General features: G+C 36.2%; 1 protein-coding gene across 1 annotated transcript in view; it reads right to left on the reverse strand.

Annotated features, from left to right (window-relative positions):
- Nucleotides 1-1,416: 1,416 nt before the first annotated feature.
- The window catches only part of MTX2 (metaxin 2), a 44,170-nt gene continuing 31,641 nt past the window's right edge, over nt 1,417-13,945 (reverse strand). The window contains exons 5-10 of the mRNA XM_087708637.1: nt 10,042-10,118; nt 7,611-7,703; nt 7,201-7,239; nt 6,688-6,813; nt 4,171-4,247; nt 1,417-2,657 (exon numbers count right to left, since the gene is read on the reverse strand). Of these exons, the coding sequence (XP_087564763.1) occupies nt 2,498-2,657; nt 4,171-4,247; nt 6,688-6,813; nt 7,201-7,239; nt 7,611-7,703; nt 10,042-10,118 (572 nt within the window). The 3' untranslated portion in view covers nt 1,417-2,497. The remainder of the gene's footprint in view (nt 2,658-4,170; nt 4,248-6,687; nt 6,814-7,200; nt 7,240-7,610; nt 7,704-10,041; nt 10,119-13,945) is intronic.

The raw sequence follows: 13,945 nt of genomic DNA on the forward strand, positions 1-13,945 counted from the left end.
GCCTCAGTTTCAACTATGTAATTTTCTCTTAATGTATAGAAAAGCACATCCACAGTTGTCTTCATTATGCTCCAATTGTGAATTATGACTATTTCTTATTAAAGCATACCATGTAGCTATTTCAATTCATTTCCATTCTAATCTTCTCTGTAAAAATTCCAGTATAGTGCTACAAAAAACACATAAGGCAATTTGATTTTCATGTAAAGAGCATACATTTCACAGGCCGAAGACTTGCTGCCTCTGGTGTTAGAATCCACTACAGCAAGTAATCAGGAAAAAATAGGAATAAAACAGTTTCTACATCACTGTCATCAAAACAACATAATTTTAAATCAAGACAGCATGGAACAGTAACAGATTTTTCTACAGTGTAATTGTCCTGTTATAAGGTCCAGCAAATCTTTTCAGAAGACTATCAGAATAAGACATACATGCATACATACTATATTATATTTAAAGGTTTGTATCTGATACTTTTAAAGCTATATATGGGATGAAGAAGTCATATAATAAATATAGACTGCAATACAAACTGAGTCTCCCTTTCTTCATAAGGGAAGAAACTTGAACTTCTCATTTTCAACAAAAACCTCTTGGCAATTTTAAGGGCAATATTTCTTACGTGACACTCATCGGTATTATTAAATGTACTAGTGTTTTAAAATTAGATGATGATATACATGAAACACGTGTAACGTGTACTCTAGCTATGTACTGCCAGTGTAACTTCCATCTATTATTAATTATACTGATTCACAATTACAATTTGTATTATGAACAGTAAGTATAAGTTGAGTTTCTCTTGATGTTAGCTACTAGACTGTTTTAACATTTTCCAATCTTTGAAACCTAGTCTTTTTCATCTTACACTTAAGTCACCATTGTTTTAGTTCTTAAAAAGGCACTTTATCCAAATCAATACTTTGAAAGAGTGCAGTAGCCTCACAGCGTTGTCAAACAAGTATTTCTCGTGCTTAACCTAATTTAAATAGAGAATTCTGATAACTCAAATGATTACAAAGGGAATAATGTTGATTGGGGGACTGACAAAGAATATACCTACGTTTACAAAAAATATTTATATGAAATAGCTTTGCTGCTCATCTTACTTTACTTATTGAGTTTGCAATGTAATTCACTCATCTCCATATCCTTAAGTGCAGTTTAAGTGGCTCAAATAGATTTATGCACACTTTATTTGCTTATAATAGATCCTCTTGCAACGTCATTTCAAGATAGTGGGGATTTATAGTCCAAGAGACACTTTCAAACAGAGTTAATGCACGGTGTCAGGCTTTAAGAAGTTAAAAGGTTGACTGGATGCTGCTGAACAAGACTTGCAGTCATTTTGTCTTGTAAATTGGTATTTAGATTACTGATGATTCAAGCAGGAAACAAATTTGGCTACTGACATCACAAAGAACAATAATCCTTTATTCCATAATTCAGAATAAAATCATTTTGTAAATGGGAACCTAGATAAACATGTGCAACAGCCAAGCCATCTTCAAAGAACTGGTTTTCCATTTATTCTCTGAACGGAAGCATTTTAAAGAGCAAGAATATTCCTTTTTCATAGCCTTTGTTTTCAATTGGAAAGACTGATTTTAAAAAAAGCAAGAGTAGTCAATTTTGAATTCAATATGATGGTTCCATCTTTGCTGTATTTGAGAAATAATTTAAATACAGGTTCTAATTAATAACTTAAAATAAATCACCAAATTTCTGTCTTCACAGGATATAAAAAGATAAGGTGGGACAAATACATTCAGATGACCTAGCAAACACTCAAAGGCGTGTAATTAAAAAAGAGAAATAACCATCTCAAAAACAGGGGATTTATTTAGACTGACTTTCTTGATCTCCAGAATTATGAATGATTAAAAAACTGAATAATTTCAACTTTTATATATTATTTTTACATTTTACTATAAATTAATGCATTTTAGAGGTTCTGCATTATGCGTGATTTTTCTTGGTATTTACTGTTAATATTTTAAATAACCAGATAAGAGAATTCTATTTAATAGCAGGATAAAAATGCAAATTTTATTTATGTAAACATTTTACATAGATACCTTTAACCAATCCCAATTTAGTAGTTTAATGGCTGTAATGCAAATAATTGTAAAAATGTAGCATGTATATAGGCAGTTAAAAATATTAAGAAAAATACTTATAGAATTGTCTAAACTTTTATTGTTTTACATCTTGACACAATATTGTTTCAAGGTCACTTCAAAAGAATATTAAAATGGCACAGAGACATGTATAATGAAAATCTCAATTTTGCTTTAAATACAGTGGGTTTCTTGAATTCATCACAGGTTTTCTTGGGCTACAACAGTTTTGGCGCAGCTTGAGAGCTAAGCCCAATTTTCAAATCTGTGCAACTCTCTTTTTAAAATAAAACAAGCATAGTCAAAATATTAATTTTACTATTACTATCATCAAAAGCATTCTGTTCCTCAAAGACAGTTTGGAGAAGGAAGGACTAGGCCGTCTTAACTTCAAAGTAGTGTTGTTCTATTCTTTTACAAAATGCAATGAGGTTACGGTAGCCTTTCACTTTTTCCAACAGTTCATCGCTGATCAACTGGGTAGTAAGGATTGTGAACAGGTGTCCAAATACCAAAGCATCTAATTCAGTTGGCCTATGAACAAAAGAAAATTAGTATGTTGGTTGAGAGAACACAACCAAGGTGTAATGGCTCCTCTCCTAACTTGAGAAAGTAAAGACTCTTGAAACGGATTATTTCAAAAGGAACCTTTAATCAAGCAGGATGGAAACCATTAGAAGCAAAGCAGCATCTGAAAACCTTTAGGCCATGCAAATGGGATTAAGCTGATAATGACTCCTCCCCTTTGTCCAATGCAGATTCTGACCAATACACAAGTGTGAAGATGCTTCCTTAACTCTTCTGCCCTGGGAGTCAATAAAGCACATGTTCCCATGGCTATCTCTAGTTAGACATCAAAGTTATATATCCCACATGGCTACCATAAACATCCCTCCAGAGATGTTGGGACCTTCAGTCTCCCGGTGACAGGAAACCAGTTGTAAAGTTGTAAAACTCAGTTGTTTCAGATGTAGCTAATGATTTAACTCCGAGGCTCCCCTCCTCCCAATTGAATGGCAGTATCACTTTTAGGGATCTGACACATGGCAAGCCACATTAGGCATTAGTGCCAGTTGTATATACAGACCATGGCATACTATCTTGATCATTCCATTTTGAGGAGAAAATGCCATCAATTGCCTTTATTCCACCTCTTCTCCTTAAGGTAATGACTGAAGGTTGCCAGTTTAAGCCTTGGAAACTACAACAATGATGAAGAGGCATGCAAATGCTTCATCGAATCACAGCCATGTCTGCCTTATTGAGGAAGAAATTGGTGGGCCACAGGAACATTAATAAAGGCAAAAAAAAAGACTAGATTTGGCACTTAAGTACCCTGTCACTGCACAACAGCAATAATCTTGAGTTTTTGTTTTGAGTTCTGTCCTTTAATCTGAGCATCAAGAGATAGACTGCATTCAAGCTTAATGTTAATATATGTGAATGTAAAAAATATCTTTCGCTCTCTCATCTCTCTCTCTCCCTCACACACACACACACTCACACCATCAAATGAGATATTGTGAGAGAATGGAATTGGCATCAATTCAAATGATCGAAGCATTGAAAATATGAAGTAAATATTACTTTAAAAACATTATTTAGGGATATAATCAAAGAATAACTTAGAATGGAAATAAACCTGCGGTGGTAGCATTTATTTAATCTAACCTAGATTTTAGTGTGTGCTGCAGATTTAGACAAAAATCAAATGTTTAAAACTTTTTTGGAAACTCATTTCACTGAAATTCTTCACACAGTGCTTTCTAACTTGATCCCATTAACCTTCCTAGATGTTTCTCCTTGCCTCTCTCAAGTTGCCCAGAGGTAATCTAGCCATTCCTTTGCTCATAAATTAAGAAATACAGAAAGAAGTTATTTCCTGCTTCTTAGCTCCTGGGCCAAAAAGGCTGCCCTTTTTACCAAAAGTTAGAAAAGAGGAGAGATTTTTATTTCATCTATTGGAAAAAGAAATACAGCAGGAAAAACATCTCCCCATCATTTGAAGAATGTCTTCTTGGCAAAACTCTTAAATTAAACAACTTACTTCTTATTGAAGAAATACAGTTGTGTCCCAAGCCTTTGAGAAAGTGCTTGACAACACTGATCTACATCTTCAAGTACCTAAAAAGAACACAGATATCACAGAAGAGCAGAAAATATTTTTTATGAAGTGCTATAGAAACAAAAGCTTTAGTTAAAAATACATTGCATACATAAGATTTTTAGCAATATTTGTCATACACAGTTCTTGTCCTTCCCATATGATCTTTTCTTCTTTATCCTTTAAATCAGGGGTGTCAAACTCGTGGCATCACATCGTCACATGATGTATCACAACTTTTTTCCTCTTCACTAAAATGGGAGTGGACATGGCCAGCGTGTGACGCATCTAGCCCACAGGCCATGAGTTTGACACCCCTGCTTTAAATGCAACAACAATGTGTCGTATTTTTCAGAGTATTAGACGCACCTTTTTTCCTCAAAAAACAGGCTGAAAATCTGGGCGCATCTTATACATTGAATATAGCATTTTTTGCCTCCCGAAACCCTGCCCCCTTCACAAAAATGGCCGTGCATAGCCTTATGGAGGCTTTCAGAGAGCTCTTGGGGGCTGGGGAGGGCCGTTTTTTGCTCAATGTTGCCCTCCCCCCCCCAACCACCAGGAGCACTCTATAAGCCTCCTGTCAGCTTCTGCCTTGCTGTTGCTTCAGCTGTCATGAAACGGGGAGGGAGGGTTGGTATTTGGGAGGGGTTATTCGATGTGCTGGAGGAATGTTCTCGTATGTACCAGATGATTGGAATACGCATGCGTGAGTGCTTCCCGCCTGGACCAACGGCCTCGACATTCCATCTTCGTGATGTCTTTTTGAAGTTATCTCACACCTGACACTTGAAGGACTTATGATTGGCCTGAGGCTATGATCCCAAGGGGTGGGGAATGGACTATTCTATATATCAATCGCTTTTGCGCCTAATTAAGTAGACTTTGCTTCGCAACTGCTCGCTTGCCATTTGTAATTAGTAAAAGTACTTTTGATTTCCAACGCATGGAGTCTCTTAGCTTTTCTTTCCTAATTATATAATGGAGTGTTGCTGACACCTCCATAAGGCTATGCATGCAATTTTCTTTGACAAAAACCAGACCTTCTTTTCGCAAAGAACGGGCCGTTTTTTGGAGGTTTGCAGAGTGCAAAAACTTTTTTTTTCCTTTCGGAAAGCTCTTTAACTGATTGGTGAGAATTACGTTGATCAAGTGCTGTGCCAGCAGAAACAAAGTCTTAGGTGCTGCAGATTGTCAGCGATTTCCTTCTCCAGCACATGGATAAATACACCTAGAAACATCTACCTACCTACCTACTCTCTCTCCCTACCTACCTACTTTATTTCTCTCCCTCTCTCTCTCTCTCTACCAACTTACCTACTCTCTCTCTCCCTACCTATCTATTGTAATTCTCTATCTATCTACCTACCTACCTACCTACCTACCTACATACATACATACATACATACATACATACATACATATCCCTTTATTTACCTTCCTATCTAACTACCTAACTACTCTCTCTCTCCCTACCTACCTACTGTATTTCTCTCTCTTTCTTTCCCTCTCTATCCCTCTATCTACCTACCTACTTTTTTTTAATTTGCCTCTTCAAAAGCTTGGTGAGTCTTATACTCTGGTGCATCTTATACTCTGAAAAATATGGTATTTGCCCCTGTTAAAAATCAAACAGAATTAGTACTTAACATGTTTCCAGACCAAGCATTTAGATTCAACCCAGAAACAAACCTATACAAATAACTTCATATAGTTGCTGTTAAAATATAACCCTGATGTACATACCTGAGAGCATTTCGGAACTTCACCTAACACTAACTTCTACTTATAGCTAACCATCTAATGCCCACTACTATGATCCTATTACTCAAATATTGAAAGGTTTACATTGGATGCCTTTTTTTTTCAACACATTGATCTTACATTTTAAAGTTCTAAACAGTTTATATTCTGGCCATTTAAGTGTCCTGTTTCATCATAAACATATTATATTATAAAAACAAATTTAAAAAATGTATCTAGCAAATCAAAATATATCACACAGTAAAACCATTAACTCAGATCATAGAGAGCAGAGGCTAATTTTTATTTATAGAGTAGAGTAGAGTAGAGTAGAGTAGAGTAGAGTAGAGTAGAGTAGAGTAGAGTAGAGTAGAGTAGAGTAGAGTAGAGTAGAGTAGAGTAGAATAGAATAGAATAGAATAGAATAGAATAGAATAGAATTCTTTATTGGCCAAGTGTGGTTGGACATACAAGGAATTTGTCTTTGGTGCTTATGCTCTCAGTGTACATAAAGAAAAACAAAATACATTCATAAAAAAATCATAAGATACAACACTTAGTGATAGTCATAAGTTACCAATAAGCAATCAAATTGTACTAGGAACAAATAAAACAATATAAATTGTAATTTATATTTAATTTACAGTGCCTCCCTGAAACCTTACATTTTACATTTTCTAAGGGGTTGGGGATCAGACTTGGAAACTAATGACTGACCTGATCAAGTGACTTATTGCCCCAGCCAACAGCCTTCATTTTACGCTGGACCTCCCATTGCTTCTGATAGGCCAAAATACGATTCAGAGGCCAAGGATAAGGAGAACCATATCTTGGATGAGTAATCTTTAAAGGGAGGGAAAAAGGATTATTGTGTTCTTATATAACTGACAAAACTGTTTTTTAGAAAAGGCTAGTCTAACAATGATTTTATTGCCGTGGTTCTGCCTCAGAACCTGATTCTGTGCAATTATTTATAACTTGGAGCTTAAAAAAAGCAAGCCTTTAAAATGATATTAATTTTTTTTCTTCACTTTAGAACCAGCACATCCAATAATGACATAGAGTAACCCGAAATGTATATGCAAGCAAAATTAAAGCAAAAAAAAAAAAAATTGGTATCATTAGTGGTATAAACCTCTATGTTTCATTTATGAGTAGGGACTTGCAATTGTGAGCAAAAGTGTTTTCTCATTAAAATTTAATTAAGATGTATGCTGCAGAATCACTCACCTCCTGGACTGTAGCATCATCACACCACTGAAGATATAGCTAGAAACCAAAGAATACTAAACTTCATAATGGAGAAGGTTACACAGTCATTTATTCCTTGCAGCTTTCTCTCCTAGCTCTACCAAACAAGCCATTAATAACATTTAAAACACATAAATACGGCTACTAGATCTATCATGAAGCAAATGCAGTATTTCAGTGCACCAAAAATAACCTGAAAAGGATTGCGAAGTGTACATAACAGGGTGCTGCATTTTGAGAAGCACTGTTAATCGTAAGTCCACCTTTTTTTGTTTAATACACAAATGGTAGCTGTGGCTTGCAATGTTACAAAGAAAATAGCATTTTATTCCCCCTCTTCGATATAATTCATTTCCCAAGACTGACAAATTACTAGTGTTTTGCCATACCTCCGCTGTCAAAAGCATATTATTGACTAATTCCATGTAGGCTTTCATCTCAGCTTTTTGGACTTCATCCAACCCATCACTAAGTGAATGGCCCTAAGGCAGGAGAGAAGGAAGGAAAGAGAAAGGAGAGCAAAAATTATCCGTTTGGGTCCTTTCCAAACTTTATTGAAGTCCAGGCCCTTCTCTCATTCAAAACAATCCTTTGCAACATTACACATAAGAGGCAGCTTTGTAGACCACAAAGACTATTAAAGGCTCTGGGGAGATGGGGGGGGGGATATTGAATTGAAATCTTTTAAATAGAAAAGTACAGAGTGATCAGTAAACAGAACTTTCCAGCTACAGACCTTTCTTTTGCTTTTCTGCTGAGTGGTTTTTATAAATACATCTTTGTAAATAAACTGAAGTGAGTTATGGTGATGTAAATACCTTATTAAAATACGATGCATGGGTATCGATTTACAAGACTAAAGAAAGAAGCAAGAGTAAGCATAAATATTGATTATTTGGAATTTTTTAAGATTTAAACAAAGTGTTCTCTATGCAGTAGTTTGCAGAAGCCAAGTACTAAGTGCAACATTATTTCTTGGCAACAGCCAAGAAAGCAAACAGAGCATGCAGCAATCGGGAATAGCCAACTTGGTGGTGCATTTCTTTTTTTAAAAAAATAATAATAATCTTAATTTCAAAAGCCACAGCAAGCATGGCCAAGGTTCTGAAACGATCAAAGTTACAATCCAAACCCTCTGGAGACCACTGGGGTGATGCCTACCCTATCTTAGATGTAGGACAGGATCCAAAGAGCTTTTGGACAGCTCAGGCCTCTTCCTATAGAGCCAAGACATACAGAGAAACAATTTGAAAAATGGAAGCCCTTTCAAAGAGACATCTAAACCACTACAATTGGTTAAAAAAAAATTTCACCTAAAAGGTTCACCTAAAAAGCTGAATCAACTGAGAATTCTTTAGGTATTTACTGATGGAGCCTTGTTGTATTTGAATATATAATCAGAAATATGTTTACACTAGACAAATGTTAGGAGCCAACCTACAATCTAGCTTTTCCCCATTTAATTACCATGTAATTAGTTTATAAATTTCTATCTATTGTATATCAACTGAAAACAATCAACAAACAAGTTGATATTATAACATTGCATCACCGTACCGTATTACAGAATAAACTAAAAACTCTTGAGAAAATAAATATTAGAGAAAAGGGTAAAAATAGAAATCTATTTATTAATCAGTTCAGTTATGGAATTGGTTTTTAAGGCCACTTGAATTAGTAAATTTTCAAGATAGAAAGGTTGGAAGGAAAAGCTGCTCGCCTAAAATCAAAATTATACGTACACATATACATACTAATTGTATGAGAAATTTAAGCAACAGAAAATATTTAGATATTCAAATGATGCATATCACCATGTATGAAGCCCAGAATATTTGGGTTACATTTGGTTCAAAATGGAATTAATGCTGTATCCAAAAGAAATATGGATTTGGCTGAAAGGTCCTACTGGAAGAAGCCTATCTTCACTCCTTCTTCCTTACAGATATCTTGCCATCTCCCTTAGTCTCTTGAAACTTGATCAGACTCCCAAGATACTTTCAGAGCATGCAAGGAGCTAAAGAAAGGGAAATTCATTTCTTTCTCCCACCAATGTGAAGACCTAATTATGAAATCTACATTACACAAATTTCATTTTCACAAGATGGCCCAACAACAAGAGTTTGTTTTCCTGAATCAAGTGATCCAATCAAGATTGAATCTAGTCAGTCCTTGGAGGGAAATAACCAAGAAATGCTAATTTACATTGGGAAGTATTAAAAAACATCCAAAAGACAATGTCATGCTCCTTCTGTATTGTTGCAAGGAAAACTACAGGAGCAAACTCATTACCTCACCAATTGAACTCTATTCAAAGGAGACTTTACAATAATTATTATTTAAACTTCTTTCAGTTTAAGGATCTTATATGTGCTAACTGGGGAGATCTTGGAGCTGCAACTTAAATACAACTAGAAGATATCAGGATGAGCAAGGCTGTAGGACCCCTTTCTGAAATTCTTGGGTAATACAGATTTGTGTGCTGCCTGGATAAATAACAGTGTTTCTTCAATATGGACATGTATAGAGAGAAATATAAATATTGTACAGAATAATATTTGTACCAAAAAAAGAGTTCAGCCCAATAATAATAGATAAAAATGTACAAGTCTTTTTACAGATAAGCACTCAGCAGAAAGGTAACCTACTGAACTGGATAACATCTTAAAAGCTTATTAATGCAGTGTTTTCTGAAAGAATAAAGTATTTAATTTTCAAAGCTATGAGGTTATCAAATCACCAGGATAATTTCATAAACAAATAATTAAAACAACTGCTGAATAGGTATTTATCTTTTAAAAATATATATATACACATTACCTTGGCTTTTACAAACTGGACAATGGGTCCAAGTTCTGAAACTACTTGATTTCCTACATGAATGAAGGGCACTTTTCCTGCGGACGAAAAGAAGAGTATATTTCAACATTCATCACTGACATAGGATTCAAAATGAATCAGAATGAAAAGACCTAGAGAAACTGAGATTTCAGTTTTGCGCTTGAGTATCTTTGAAAGATGTATGAAAACATAGGTTGATAGCATTTGTTCTAGGCAAAAGTAATTGGTTCTTTCCTGAATACGAATCTCTGTGAATCCCAAATACTACTATCCTTATTTTTTTTTTAAATCAAATATCTTTGACCAATCATCATCATCAAAATTATAGTGAAAGAACAGGGTAAAGCAACAATTAGTAGTTAGGGTTGGGGGAAAAGTAACGGAAAATAAAACAACAGCTTGGTTGTCATTCAGTGATACCCAAGACCTCAGCTCCTCCTAAAAATCTGACCATCTGCATCCAGGGAATTCTGGTAGCACACAAGTGCTTCTTATCCACACAGAAGAGTTACTGAGGTTGGACAGTTTATATCAGGTCACATTTCTTTGTAAAAGCTTCTACCCAGTTATGTCTGATTCTCTTGTAAACCAAAGCCTCCAAATGACAAGAATCGTCTTTTGTTTGAGGATTCATAATCAAGAATATAACTACCCTGAGCATCAGTTATTAGCAGAAAGGCTACTGCACATGCATACATATGCACAAGCATGTATATTTTGTTTTGGTATGAATCTGCACCATCAATTGGCCCCCAAAATTATCATATTTCTTCCAGAGGTGCAGAAAGATACAATTGTAAAATCAACTAGCCTCCACACAGTACATTAATAACAAATCAAAGCAGGGGTGAAATTTAGCAGGTTCTGACAGGTTCTGGAGAACTGGAAGTGGACATTTTGAATAGTTTGGAGAATCGCCAAATACCACCTCTGGCTGGCCCCAGAGGGGGGTAGGAATGGAGATTTTGCAATATCCTTCCCCTGGAGTCAGGTGGGAATGGAGAGTTTACAGTATCCTTCCCCTGCCACGCCCACCAAGCCATGCCCACAGAACCAGTAGTAAAAAAAAATGAATTTCACCACTGAATCAAAGATTGTTGAAACAAACGTTCCAAATATTAAAGTAAATGCTAAAGTTGCTGGACTTATATAATACTGCGTCAGTTTCACAGAAATTGTGTAAAATATGCAAGATACAGAGTTTAAAAAAATAATATCCATGAACAGCATTCAGGATAACTTCTGGCAAGAGATGCATTGGTGATCCAGCCAGTCTTTGTGTTTTCAAAATGGGGGAAAGACAGGTGTCTATTACTTTTTATTCAAAAACTATTAGATATAATCTGATATCCATTACTGATTTTCCTATGAAATGTTAAATTTTCATTTTGAGATACTGAAAACTTCAGACTGAAGCACCTACAGTAACCTAAATTTTATCTTTCTCTATTTCTTCCCATATCCCAATAAAGTCCTGAAAAATTCAAAAGCTTGCACACTTTTTTATGACATTCGACCTACCTATAATAAAACTACCATCCTACTATAATTCTAATAAAAATAGTTATCTGTGCTAACTCTATGCTCAGACCTTAATGGCACCTCATCATAAATTGAGCAAACAGTGAATTAAGTGGCCTGGTGTTCCTTTGTTGACACTGAAAGCAGTGGTGAAATTCAAAATTTTTATGGGTGTGGCTTGGTGGGCTTTATGGGCGTGGCTTGGTGGGCATGGCAGGGGAAGGATACTACAAAATCTCCATTCCCATCCCACTCTGGGGTCAACCAGAGGTGGCATTTGCCGGTTTTCCGAACTACTCAAAATTTCCGCTACCGGTTCTCCAAAACCTGTCAGAACCTGCTGGATTTCACCCCTGACTGAAAGGCTATAATCCTAAAACCTCTTGCTATGAAATATAGGTAGTCCTGAATTTACGACCACAATTGACCACAAAATTAATGTGTTAAATGAGAACTTGTTAAGTGACTTGCCCCACTATATGACATTTCTCACCACAGTTGTTAAATGAACCACTGCAGTTGATAAGTTAATAACCTGGTTGTTAAGTGCATCTGGTTCCCCACTGACTTTATTTTATTTTATTTTGTTTATTTAGTTTGTCAAACATGTACAAGATAACAGGTATAAATATAAACATGGACATGAACAAAGGAAATGAGTACAAATGAATGGGGACAGAAGGACGGTAGGCACGTGGATGTGCTTATGCACCCCTTCACGGACCTCTTAGGAATGGGGCGAGGTCCACAGAGGACAGTTTAAGGTTGAAGGGTGTGAGGGTTAGAGGATGTAACAACTGAGTCAGATAGAGCATTCCAGAAGGTTGCAAAAAGTATGACCCCGGGACACTGCAACAGCCATTAATATAAACCAGCTGCCACACTTCTGAATTTTGATCACATGATCATTGGGATGTGAAAAACTGTCATAAGTCACTTTTTCAGTGCCATTGTAACTTTGAACAATCACTAAACGAACTGTGGTAAGTCAAGAACTACCTGTAATGTCAGTCTCTTCAATGAAGGACTACACAAATAACTGTGAAGTTTAAACACTGTCCAACGAATATTTGGACTATTCTTGCGTTTACTTTTACTGAGAAAACGGGGGGGGAGGGAGAACTTGGTCACTGACAGTTACACTGACTCAAAAAAAGAATTGCAAGCAGCCCCTACACAATGACATACATTGCAAAAGGAATGCAGGGCCTTTTGAACTTCTACACCTCTCTATGGTCCTATCAATCACGCTTTTGCTTCTAGGGACCTACTATACTGTATATAGAATGAGCTTTTGGTGTTCCTACAGCAAGAGTCAGCATATCGGTGCTCTCACAAGGTGCGAGTTAAGTGCTCCCTTATTAACAGATGGAGAAAGGGAGTAGCACCAAGCAAGTGGTTCTCAAATGTGGACTCTCATAAAAAGAGGAAAATGCATTCGTGGTTCTGAATTGTAACCTTATAGAATTAGGGCCACAATTTCTGTGTTCGCAGAAGCTCCATTTATCCAAGCTCTAATTTATAGGGAAGCATGCATATAATAATTGCATGATGAAAAGGCTTTTGCGGTAGGCAGCAGGAAATGCTTTCAACCTGCCAACTCAAAAACTGGGGGGGGGGGGAGTATTCTCATTAACATTGAATTTTGCTTTATTTAGATATTTCCTTTTACCACAGCTAATGGGGAATAAGAACACACCACATTATTGGCTAATTAGCAGGCTATGTTCATGGAAAGCAATGTACATATTCCCAATAGTTCTCTAGGCCATAAGGGGGCATGCCTAGATGATGAAATTTAGGAGAATAAGTCTTAGTGAATTCCATCCCACAATATTCAGTCGAAGCATCTTTCAGCCTGCATGGATTTCACTGTTAACAAGCCCAGCTATGCCCACTGCAGACACATCTTGTTTCCTGCAATGAGGAAAGTTATGTCTGCATGTGAATTTGGAGGTATGCTACCTTATTTACTCTGCAAAGATCTGGGTGACTTCTAGATGGAAGGAAAGTGTTATATTTTTTCATCATCTCTTTGTTGACACTCAGTGGTTGCCTGGATTTTGCAAGCCAGATACGGTAGCCCTACTCTTCACGTACAATGAAGTGTGGGAAACTGCTTTCTGAACATGCCCCCTTCAATAGACAATCAGCATCAAATGTATGACTAACAAAAAAAAAATGCTTTCGTTCATAATGAGACCAAATGAGAGATCACAGCAGCAACCCCGTATATTTGCATATAGAATTGCCCCAAATTAGAAGAGGATGTTGAAGAGGACCTGTTTATAAAACCTGAAAGGGGTACATGAGGACATATCACAATGATTGGTTACCTCCATCTGGGCCCTCTCTCTTCAAT

This window comes from Thamnophis sirtalis, unplaced genomic scaffold (assembly GCF_051295495.1).
Source record: "Thamnophis sirtalis isolate CommonGarterSnake01/CBP01778 unplaced genomic scaffold, rThaSir2_p1.2 scaffold_1, whole genome shotgun sequence".
In the NCBI taxonomy this organism is placed as follows: domain Eukaryota; kingdom Metazoa; phylum Chordata; class Lepidosauria; order Squamata; family Natricidae; genus Thamnophis; species Thamnophis sirtalis.